This window comes from Gouania willdenowi, chromosome 12 (assembly GCF_900634775.1).
Source record: "Gouania willdenowi chromosome 12, fGouWil2.1, whole genome shotgun sequence".
Classification (NCBI taxonomy): Eukaryota; Metazoa; Chordata; class Actinopteri; order Blenniiformes; family Gobiesocidae; genus Gouania; species Gouania willdenowi.
In genome coordinates, this window is record NC_041055.1 from 1,465,840 (window position 1) to 1,478,956 (window position 13,117).

Below are 13,117 nucleotides of genomic sequence, written 5' to 3' on the forward strand. Positions count from 1 at the left end.
AAAGTAGAAACAATGTTTGCATGTTCTCCTTGTTGCACTGTATATACTGTAAGTTCTTGTAAGTCAACATTCCTCAAACAGGGATGGAACTCACTTAGTTATTAGTCCTGATATGATCACACCTGAGAAAACACCTGACACCACCTTTCTCAGTTTACATTCAACTAGAGCGATCCATGAGAGTAATTCATAATTCACTGGATTTGATGCTGCAGAGGGACTATGTGTTACACCGTGTGTTACACTCTATTACTCACCGTGTGTTACACACTGTGTGTTACACTCTATTACTCACCGTGTGTTACACTGTTACTCACCGTGTGTTACACACTGTGTTACACTCTGTGTGTTACACACTGTGTGTTACACTCTATTACTCACCATGTGTTACACTGTTACTCACCGTGTGTTACACTCTGTTACTCACCGTGTGTTACACTCTGTTACTCACCGTGTGTTACACTCTATTACTCACCGTGTGTTACACTATTACTCACCGTGTGTTACACTATTACTCACCGTGTGTTACACTCTATTACTCACCGTGTGTTACACTATTACTCACCGTGTGTTACACTATTACTCACTGTGTGTTACACTCTATTACTCACCGTGTGTTACACTGTTACTCACCGTGTGTTACACTCTATTACTCATTGTGTGTTACACTCTATTACTCATTGTGTGTTACACTCTATTACTCGCCGTGTGTTACATTCTATTACTCACCGTGTGTTACACTCTATTACTCACCGTGTGTTACACTCTGTTACTCACCGTGTGTTACACTCTGTTACTCACCGTGTGTACACTCTATTACTCACCGTGTGTTACACTCTGTTACTCACCGTGTGTTACACTCTATTACTCACCGTGTGTTACACTCTGTTACTCACCGTGTGTTACACTCTATTACTCACCGTGTGTTACACTCTGTTACTCACCGTGTGTTACACTCTATTACTCGCCGTGTGTTACACTCTATTACTCATTGTGTGTTACACTCTATTACTCGCCGTGTGTTACATTCTATTACTCACCGTGTGTTACACTCTATTACTCACCGTGTGTTACACTCTGTTACTCACCGTGTGTTACACTCTGTTACTCACCGTGTGTTACACTCTATTACTCACCGTGTGTTACACTCTGTTACTCACCGTGTGTTACACTCTATTACTCACCGTGTGTTACACTCTGTTACTCACCGTGTGTTACACTCTATTACTCACCGTGTGTTACACTCTGTTACTCACCGTGTGTTACACTCTATTACTCACCGTGTGTTACACTCTATTACTCACCGTGTGTTACACTCTGTTACTCACCGTGTGTTACACTCTATTACTCACCGTGTGTTACACTCTGTTACTCACCGTGTGTTACACTCTATTACTCACCGTGTGTTACACTCATAAAACATAAAATCAACATATCTACATCAAATGGCATCACGTTTCCTACTCAAGTCTGCATCAACATTATATTGAAAGAATTTTCTGGCTATATCAGAAGTTTCAGACAAAAACATAAAAATGAAAAAAAAAGACCTCAGGGCTGAAAACTCAACTTTTCAAACTGCCTATAATTCCTGTCATCGCTCTATGAGCCATTTTATATTTATTTAATTTTTTAGTGATTTTAATCCTTATTAATATGTAGTTCTGTTCTGAAATAATCTGGTAATCATCTAATAGTCGAAAGAAAAGCACTGTAGAATAAAGTACATTAGTAGGATTACTTTTTATTCTAGTTATCAATATTATTTGTATTATTATTATCACTACACTAACATTCTGTCATTTAACACATTTGAACTCATCAATCTTTTTCTCTCCACCACAGTTTAATATTTTTCCTGCAACTTAAAAAGGTCCTTCAATGACTAGAATATAATAATAATAATAATAATAATAATAATAATAATAATAATAATAATAATAATAATAATAATAATAATAAAGTTATACAGTAATACAGAATCATGCTTTTTTGTTGCATCATTTAAGTCAGGGGTTCTCAACCTTGGGGTCAGGACCCCCTTTGGCGTGGCAAGACACTGGGAGGGCGTCGCCATTAATGCCTTTAAGAGACTAAGGATATTTGAGCCCATTTTTGCTGACTTTTGCCTTTTTTCTTCAACTCCACCAAACTTGCCATATTTTAACCTATTTTCATCATTTTTTCTTGTCATGTTTTTGCTCCTTTTAATGTATTTTTGCAACATTTCTCTCATTTGTGACATTTCTACATTTTATTGTCAATTTTACAACATTCACAATTTGTCATGCCCATTATTTGCCAGTAGATGAATGAATGAACACATATCAGGTTCCACTACAAACTTTAGTCACAGTCTGTCACCAGACATTGTGTGATTCATGTGAAAAATAATTCCATAAATTTTTTGGGATCTAAAACCAAAAGCCACTCCTTGCACTCGTCTTAAACACCTTTGTGTGTTTCTGAGTGAACCCTGATGTAGTGCCAACTGAAACCATGATAAACTATTTGCTTAATGTCAACACAAAGTTTGATTCTTATCAAAAGTCACTTACTGGACACGTTTGTGTGCATGTGTGTGTGTCATAGTGATCATAGTAGATTACTGTATTTATAAGGCAGCTTTACTGCAACATGTTTTTAACTGTAGATTTTCTCTTTCTTTTGCATTCAAACCAAACATGATCAACGATTGGAATGTTTAAAAATTCTAATTGTTGTTAAAATTCAAAAGATGATATTTCTCTAAAATTGGACAAAGGTACAGAATTGGGTGTTTTGGTAAAAAAAAAAAACTTTAATGGCTCGTTTATAAAACTGTTCTACATGTTTTAGTGCAGTGTTTTTAACAAATGACCAAACAGTAAAACAGTATTTAATGTGAGAAAAGATCATATGAAATGATTTTTAAAGTTAGATTATAGTCTAATTATATATATATATATATATACAGTATATATATATATATATATATATATAGAGAGAGAGAGAGAGAGAGACTGACAACAAAAACACACAAAATGACAACAAGGACAAAATGCATTGACATGAGACAACAGAATGTCTCAAAATGACCATAAAAAACCTTGTTCTTTGAGAAGCCAACTCTGATCTAAACCTCTGACACACGTAGAAGCATTCTCATAGTGTTGTGTTCAAGACCACACTATCCGAGACCAAGACTTGCCCGAGACCAGAATGCACCGAGACCAAGACAAGACCAAGACTTTCGGGAGTCAAGACCAAGACCGAGACAAACCGAGACCATAAACATTTTTTTTTCCAATTTAAAAAAAATCTATAAATAAAATTATGGCAAGGTTCAACAGTTAAAAAACATTCTCTCTTTAATTTTAGTTTATTTTAAATACATTTGATGGACAAAAAAGGTGCCTGCAAAAAAATTAACTAAAATATTAAAACTACTATTGCTACTGATAAATTCACAATTATTCTACATATTTGAAAACAAGATTTTTATGTCAGCTGAATGTACAGCAAGTGTTTAAAAGTATTTCTGCCAAGAAATTATGATTCTTGATTCTGATTCTTTGAGTTGTGCAGGTCAACAGGTCACAGATTTAATAAGATAATTCTTTAGTTTGAAAAAGCCTTTAAACAGGTTATTTTTATTAATTCACTTAGTTGATATAGTTTAATTTGGTTGCTGTAATATAACTAGGATATTCAATTAACAAAGGTTTCCAACTGTAACTGTAAAAGTGAAACTTTCTGAAATAAAACTACAAACAAGTTGTCATCAGTGTAAAAAACATAGATCTACAAGTAGATGTGAAACTAAATAAAACAAACCATGGAACAGTCATGTGACAAATCAATCAATAGTTCTAGTTGAGAAAGATTATTATTATTCTGGATACAGTGGAAACAGAAACTATAAAAAATAATTATATTGTGAACCTGTTTATATTGTGGGGAACATATTATATACATAAATGTAATTGGAGTCCAAAGGCACAAAAAAAACACCACTTTAAAAAGAAAATAGACAAATATAAAACCTCTTTACAGTTATTTGACTCATTCTGGGCATGTGCAACTCTGCGGCGATGACGCACTGGTGACGATATAAACCAAGATGGCGGCGGCCCGGACTACAGCCGACATTATGTAATAAAGTCCTTAAAAGACATGAATATAATGAAAAGCAGACTTTCACACGGACACACACAGACTTATTAAACACACACAGACTTATTAAACACACACAAACCTCAGTAAACACGGTAAACGGAACAGGCTTCACCGCTCGGCTGGCACTAGGACCCAGAAGCAGAGTAAGTGCGTCCCCTATCCAGCCTTCACAGGCTGTAACATCATCAGTTTATCATTTTACCAGTTATTAGAGCTACTGTCTTTACCAGGGAGATAATATTTATTACTGGTGATTGTTTTCTGGAGTTTTACTGGAATTTTTACCTGTGATTAGTTCATTTCTCCCTTGTGCTCCGTGGTCCAAACTGACACCGTAGCCACACACATATAAGTGTGTCACACACGTCACTCAGTCACATTAAGGAAGGTTGTGGTCATTATACGGGGTGGATTAAATAATGAATAAAGGATTGTTTTATCCCGTTCTTCTCTGTGTTATTATCACATTATAAAAAAGTTTAAAAATAGCAGGAATTAGTGCTGGTCTCTAACGGTCTTGACGGAAAATCCCGAGTTCGGGAAGCCCGAGTCCGAGACAAGACCAAGACCTTTAAAATTTGGTCTCGAGACCAAGACCGGTCTTGACCACCACAACACTACATTCTCAAACACTCAATGACAATCAATCAATCAATCTTTATGCACGTTACAAAGCAACAGAGCAACAAAATTTCATTTCAGTTTCATCCCGTCCAAGAAACATGAAAATACAATCCCATATAACATGGGAGGACAAGGGCGTCATGTCTACACAAACATCTTGGTGAGTAAGAGACAGCCTCGGGAGCCAATGATGATAAGCGATTTGTTTTAGATTCAAACCAGCACAATTTTGGTAGCCTTGAGTCGTGGTCTCCAACAGCAATCCAACAAAGTGGCCTTAACTAGCATATTATTTCTCCAAGTTGGTTTCAATTCTATGTAATTGTTCCAAAGTAGCCTCCAGCTTACTTTTGAGTTTGTTCATCACGAGTCTAAGTATTAAGGGCCCTGCACAATCCATTCTTTTTGTCGACAAAATTTGGTCAATTGAGAGACCAACCGATCATTTCCATCATTTTAGTTTTTGGATAGGGGTGTAAAAAGAGGCTCCTATTAGATTCACAAGACAAAAGCAGCAGCAGCAGCAAGGGCAGATAAGGAAGGGAGAGTGAGCAGAGAATGACCACCTTCGTCGAGTGCAGGAAGAAAAAGCATTTGACGTCTTATTCAAAAAGTCAGTTGATGTCACTGATCCTTGAGGGTCTTTGGACAGATAAGGTGCAGAGCCACGGACTCGAACAACCTCTGCCTCTCCTGCAGCTTCTCCTCCAAACACTGAACCACTACGGGATCCACGCTGAGGTCGAACTTGTTGGCGAACAAGTGTCCGTAATTGAGCAGCCAGCGCAGCTCCGCGGCCCCGAAGATGCAAACGCTGCGAACGTGTTTTCCGGAGCATGGAGGGTACAGATGCTTCTCCCGGTACTGCCACTTCACCAGCCGGGTCCTGCTCATCAGGCTTGTGATGTCCGGCTGGGAAACGGGAACCTCTCCTGGAACGCCGGGTAGCCGCACCAGCGTGGCCCAGAAGTGCTCGTCGGGGGAGTAAGTGTCCTCGGACCAGGCCAGGAGGTCTCTGACCACCTCTGAGGAGTTCATGTGAAGGACCAACTGGTGGGATAACACAAAGTAGGCGCTCCCAATGAAGATCTGGATCCCATGAGGCGGTTCCGTTTTCACCTGGTCAGTCTTTTTAAGGACAGAGTTTTTGAGCTGGTGGTGGAAGGTGAAACGCTTCTTCTTGGCCTTGGAGGGACGCTTCGTCTCCAACATGTTGGCACCATTTAGATTCTTCAGCTCTGAGACCAGCTCCATGTTGGACCTGAGGGGGAAGTCCTGGCCACACAGGTTGATGACGTACTTCCACTGGACGTCCGACCTCAGGAGGTCAGACAGGCAGTTAAGATCTGCTTTGAGGCGGCTGAAGCTGGCGTAGACCACGTTCTCCAGCTGGCTGGAGATGAAGACGTTGGGCAGACATCGAGCCAAGCCTTTCATGGCTGAGATGAACTGAAGCGGAGACTTCAGATCGTAGTGGATGCAGAAGACGTGAGTGGGTGAATAAAGAGCTCGGATCAGCCTCTCCACCATCCAAGCAGATTTATGGACCACCAGAGAATAGGCAAGAGGAAAAAGCTGCTCCTCCTCAGAGAAGCACACGTTCTCATAACCTCGGATCTTCAAGAAGGACGAACAGTCGGAGGTGAGCTCAGCCAGAGCCTCATCGCTCACCTCCTCCACCACCCGCTGCCTCCTGATCCACAGGGACTTCTCCACTTCCACCAGGTCCATGTCGTAGATTGCTGAGCAGTTAATGGGGTACCTGTGGAGGTTTGTGGTCCTCTGTGCTGCTGAGGACCCAGCACTAGCACTGTAGGTGATGCAGATCCCCAGGAGGAGGCTCAGGATCAGCAGAGAAAACAGCAAGCAGCCGAAGAGCTGCCATCGGGTTCTCAGGAACCAATATCTCCTCCTCATTCTGCGGAGAGACCAGACATGATGTCACATAACGAGAAACAACCAGAGGTGGCAAAAGTACTATTCTTCAGTACTCAAGTAAAAGTATAGATACTTGAATTAAAAATACTCTGGTAAAAGTAAAAGTATTGAAATTGCTCCCTTACTTGAGTAAAAGTGAAAAAGTACATGTGACTAAATGTACTGAAGTAAAAAAAAAAGAAAAATGTAAACAATTTAAACAAATGTCCATTCAATAATAAAACCAATTTAAACCAGAAAATTCCGTCTTTTATTTTTCTAAAGAATTTGTAGAAAACATGGAAATGAATTAAATCTGTTACCTTTGAACACCTGGAGAATGTAGCACTCATTACAGATTACATTTGTAAATAAAATGTTTCAAGAAAAAAAAAAATGCAAATGCTCAATAAAACCCTGAGCAACTTTGAGTTTAACATTTAAAAAAACTTGAAAATGTTTACTATAAAACTAAAGGACCTGATTAACTAACTATCAAACCACCAATTTTTTTCATTTAGTTTCAAGAGAATCAGGTTCTCCAGGTTTGTGGAGACGTGGCCTTTGCAGTTGTTTACGTCTTTTTACGTTGTGACGTCATCTTTGAAGGTCTTAAAAACAACAAGCGCATTCTTCTGTTGCACAATTCTTGTACTAAACAACAACAATAACACTTAAAAACGTATACAATCTACAAAAAAATGATAATACAGCAAATGACAGTAAAAACAAACAAAATGACTCTAAAAATACACAAAACTTCACAATAATGTGGAAAATATACTAAATAATAGCACAAAAGCACAAGCAGTGACAAAAACACACAAATTGAGAGAAATGTGACACCAAAAACACAGAAAACGACAAAAAGTAATAAATTCACAACAAAAACAAACCAAAAATAAACAAAATAAAAATGAAAACTAAATAAGAGAAACAAATACTAAATGATACAAAAATACACACAAACAACAAAAATGCACAAAATGACAGACAAAAACTAAATGATACAAAAAACACAACCATAAAAATGTACATCTACAAAAAAACACACAAACCTACACAGCAAAAATAGACTACTCAAAGACAAAATATACTAAATGACAGCACAAACGTACAAGCCACGACAAAAATGCACAAAATTATAACAAAAACATACAAAACGAGAGAAATATTCCAAATAGACAAAAACAAATAAATTTACAACTAAGAAAATAACCAAAAATACACAAAATGAAAATAAAAACATAAAATAACAGAAAAATATACTAAAAAATAACAAAAAAATACACAACACAAAAGTGCACAAACTGAAACAGAAATTTAACAAAAAACACACACAAAATTTGAGAATATTTACCACAAACACACCAAAAACAAAAAAAGAAATAAATTGACATCAAAAACAAACCAAAAATACACCAAATTAAAATAAAAATACACAAAACAACAAAATATACAAAAGTTACAGAAATATTTGCTCATTATTCCAAATGCTGAGATAAATGTTTGATGATAATGTGACTCTCAGATCAGAGTTTTGTTGCCCCTACAGTGATAAAAGTTCATCTCTGCTCTGGGAGAACATGCAAACGTTGCACAGAGACTATCTTCATGTTGTGATGCTACTTTATATTATATTTGATTATAATGTAGCCTATATTTGACTGTATGTAGTAAATCTGGGTTATTTGCTGGTGATGGGCGCTGATTGTAAAGTTGAAAAAATAAACAGCAACTTTTTGCTACATTTAGCAACAAACCATGTTTAAAAAAACGTGTGATTTTTCTTATGTTGCTTTTGACCAGATTTACAGCAATGTTTGAGAAATGTCTGATATTTACTTTTCTTGTAAAAAAATATTAAATCAAAATCTAAATGTTCAATATTAAATCAAAATCTAAATGTTCAATATTAAATCAAAATCTAAATGTTCAATATTAAATCAAAATCTAAATGTTCAATATTAAATCAAAATCTAAATGTTATAATAAATAATAATACATCAGTTTTATATAACACTTTTTTGGACAGGATCGGGCTATGACAGGGTGGGATGGCCACACATTATGTCTAAATGTTACATTTATATAGAAATGTTAAATCTAAATGTGGAGTGCAATCACTCCATGAATAGGCTGCGGATAATGATCTTCGTGTGATATTTTATGCTGGTACTTCTGGTAAATTTGCATATTAGCTAAATGTTTAGTATCACCTGAGATTTAACATTTAAAATTTAACATTTAGATTTAACATTTTAAATTAAACATTTAGATTTAACATTTAGATTTTACATTTAAAATTTAACATTTAGATTTAACATTTAAAATTTTACATTTAGATTTAACATTTAAAATTTAACATTTAGATTTTACATTTAAAATTTAACATTTAGATTTTACATTTAAAATTTAACATTTAGATTTTACATTTAAAATTTAACATTTAGATTTAACATTTAAAATTTAACATTTAACATTTAGACTTAAATCTAACATTTAGATTGACATATTTTTTGACAAGAAAGGTGAATATCAGAAATTTCTCAAACATTGCAGTAAATCTGATCTAAAGCAAATTAGGAAAAATCACAGTTTGTTGCATAAAGTTGCTGTTTTTTTTTAGCTTCAACATTCAAATCGATCACGTGTTTTTTCTCACCTTATTTCTTTTTATTTCTCAAGAAGACGTCCTGAAGGAAACTTAGATCCCAGTTTGAATGTTTTCCCAGTGGTAGCTTTGGGTTAAGGTTTAAATGTAGTCAGTGGAAAAGCGCACGCATTTTGCACAAGCATGAAGTGACCAGACCAGGATGACCTCCAACCTCCAACCTCCGAGTCTAAGCTTCATGACGTGAACTCTTCATCCAAACTGATGTTAAACTCCTTCAAAGTTCTCCCATGCTCCTCTGAGTGGCTGCGGCTCATTGGAAGCAGATGAGAACAGAGCGCGTGCATTTCATTACTCATTGGTCGAGCCTTTGCCTTTGTTCCTTTGAGTAACAAAGGCAATAATGCACTTTTGGCTCTGATCCAATGATTATTATACACACGGTGTCTGTTTTTCTCCCAACATCTCACTGTCAACCAAGGAAGTAAATAGACTAAGTAGTTAATACTCAAAGTTAGAAAAAGTTCTACGAACTTAATTATGTCAGGTTGGTGCAACATGTTCCTTTTTGAGTAACTTTAATAGTTTTTGAGTAAACTGAAGTATATTTGTTTATAGTAAGCATAACTTAAAAACATATCTTAAGTACAACTTAATGGAATTAAGTAATTACACGCTAAGAATGATAAAATACTGTTATTTCTGTTGTTTCAATATAGGGATTATTTAGAAATAAACCTAATTTATAGCACAGGCTAAAACACAATTAAATTTCAAAGATAGATAGATTCCTTTATTGTCATTCAACATAACAGAGATGCACTGCAGAACGAAATGACGTTGTAATTACGTTGTATTTAGCCACAACAAAAACAGTTGGATAAAAAAAAGGATAAAAACCAGTTCAGAGAAGGATGCAGTATAAATATATCAGTGCAAAATGTGCAACCGGTCTTAATAGAATAGAAAGTACTTCACCAAAAAAGTAATTGATCATAACAAATACATAATAATAATAATAATAACAATTGCAATCATAGCCTATTAAACCAGTAACAATTTGATTGGTTCAAATGGTCGGAAATGCATTAGACATTAATGGAGGACAAAATGTATTATTATTATTGTTATTATTATTATTTATATTTTATATAAATATATTTTATTTATTTTCATGTATATATTTAGCTTATGCAAGTTTTAAACAGCTTTTTGTTAATTAATCTTGTATTCACCATCCGAAGCAGAAGGAGGCGCTAATGCGTACAGGTTACCACCAGAGCCGTGTAGAGAGAGTTGCGACCACAGACGTCATACTACGTAGACGTAGGCGGAGGGACACGTCAACAGCGCCGCCATCTTGGACCGGTGGTGGTGGAGGCAGCAGTGCATAGACATTACGACAGAAAGAGGTATTTCTCAATTTCTAAGTAGAATTATTCGTTGAATTTTGAACCGATTTCTAAACTGTTTAATTTTTTTAAAAACGTCACAGATGTAGCTTTGATACAAGGTGAAATGCTGGTTATACCACTCAACACTTAATCTCCACACTCACGTCCTTGAATATTTCATTTCTTTGGATACAATAATTAATGATGATGACATAATTGTAATAGTGATAGTAATAATAGTAATGGTAATAATAGTAATGGTTATAATAATAAAAGTAAAGGTTATAATAATAAAAGTAAAGGTTATAATAATAATGATAATAATAGAATAACAAAATTACGATGGAGCATTGTAGTTAGTAAAAAAAAAAAAAAATCTGTTTTCCAAAAATATATGAATAAATTTTCCGAATTTATATGTTTTTTATCCGTTTTCCGAATTTATTTTTTTTTAAATTCGTTTTCTGAATTAATATATTTTTAAATTTGTTTTCAGAATTAATATTTTTTGTCCGTTTTCCAAATTTTTTTTTGTATTTTTTTTCCGAGTTTTTTTTTTTTTTTTTTAATTTGTTTCCCAAATTAATATTTTTTTTTAATCCGATTTCTGAATTATTTTTTTTTAATCCGTTTTCCGAATTAATTTTTTTTTTTTACAAATCCGTTTTGCCGAAAAAAATATTAATTCGGAAAACTGATTTTTTTACTGACAACAAAGCTCCATCGTATTTTGAAGTTCAATCAATATTTTAATTTATTTTTTCATTTGGATGTTTAGACTTTTTTAACATTTCTTTTGAGGCTTTTTTATTTAAAAAAAAATATATATATATATATATATATATATATATATATATATATACATATTAAACAATTACATTTACCACTGTATAAATACTGTTCATTTTTATTTTGTTGCAATGACTGTTTTCATATTTATATTCATGTTTACCTTGTTTCTTTGTTTTAAAGAAAAAAATGTCTTTTGCTGTTATTACCCTGTTCCTTGTGTTTCTGCTAAGTAGAAGATTTGGAAGTTTATTTGATGGAATCTCTTATGCAAATGAATTATTATAGGCTTATTGAAAATGATCATTTATGAACAAATTTAAAATTAGGCTTTAACCTTTTGTTGTATTTATTTATCTTCCATTAGACTTTCCTTTACATACTGTACATTTTACCTTCAATGAGTCAGTAAAATTGTTTGACACTGACGATCATTCAGACAAAGAGGAGCAGTTAGTAAACTATTTCCATCATGTTCATAGAAGGAAACATTTAATTCATTTAGTTTAGAATAGAATATGGTAACTGTCTATAATTGTCAGTGTGGGCCCCCCAAAAGGTATCTCACTTAGGGCTCCAATATCTAGAGCTGACTCTGAGTACAAGAAAAAATGGCTCAATTAAATAGTACTCAAAGTAAAAGTTAGTTACTTTCACCACCCATACTTTCATTTTGTGAAATATAAATCTAGTTCAACTAAAATGCAGTAAAAAAAAAAAAAAAAAAAAAAAAAAAAAAAAAAAATATATATATATATTTGAGATCACCATATCAATCATTAATTCTAGAAAAAAAATGGATTTGCCAGAAATTCTTGAAATTAAAATGGGGCCACTGCACTAAATACTGTTTATTTCCACTTATTTGCAACATTAGTTTATTTAAAATGTGTGTTATTACACATGAATTCATCATTGTGATCTATAATTGTTTTTAAATAGTTTTCTAAGATCTACTAATTTTTCTAATAGTTTACTCAGTTACAGTTGGGTAAAGGAAGGTAACAAATTACTTTACTTTTTTTAAAAAACAGACTTAGGTATCTATTTATACTATCTATACTATAATTCAAGGGAGGTCTGCGTGTGTGGATGTGAGTGTGTGAGTGTGTGTGTGGAGCCAGTTCGACCTGAAACTCGGTCGACGGGTTCCAAATACCCAGAGTGTGTGTATGTGTTTTTTTGAAGTAATTTGGTCATTTCAAAATGTTTGTTTTAATTTTATTTCACTTCTGGACGGCCCCGAAATGAAACTTATTCAGCTTTTGACCTCAGAGTGTGAGGGGGCGCTAGCGCACCATCTACATCTATTTCACTGCACAGCTTACTTCCGGTGCATGCTGGAGCTCCTGTGGACTTCTCTTTTCTCTTTTGAGGAAAAACACTTTTTTTACTGTTCTTCATTTGGTGATGACATTTCGAAACGTTTATTTTCATGTTAGTTTGACCTAACGCTATTTAGACCAGACAGAACTCACTCGGAAGTTATTGACGGCAATGGCTGCTGTGTTGAAAGCTGCACATTTTTTCGCGGTGCGTGTGTGTGAGAATCAACGGAGGAGATTAGAGTCTCAAACACACACACACACACACACACACCGATCAGGTGTGTTTCACTATC

At 34.6% G+C, this 13,117-nt stretch overlaps 1 protein-coding gene across 1 annotated transcript; it reads right to left on the bottom strand.

The window, feature by feature from the left end:
• Positions 1 to 4,801: 4,801 nt before the first annotated feature.
• On the bottom strand, positions 4,802 to 9,678 carry LOC114473599 (beta-1,3-galactosyl-O-glycosyl-glycoprotein beta-1,6-N-acetylglucosaminyltransferase 4-like). The gene is made up of 2 exons (XM_028463331.1): positions 9,365 to 9,678; positions 4,802 to 6,700 (listed from the first exon to the last, which is right to left on the bottom strand). The coding sequence occupies exon 2, from the start codon at positions 6,697 to 6,699 to the stop codon at positions 5,407 to 5,409; it is 1,293 nt and encodes a 430-aa protein (XP_028319132.1). The 5' UTR covers position 6,700; positions 9,365 to 9,678; the 3' UTR covers positions 4,802 to 5,406.
• Positions 9,679 to 13,117: the final 3,439 nt, after the last annotated feature.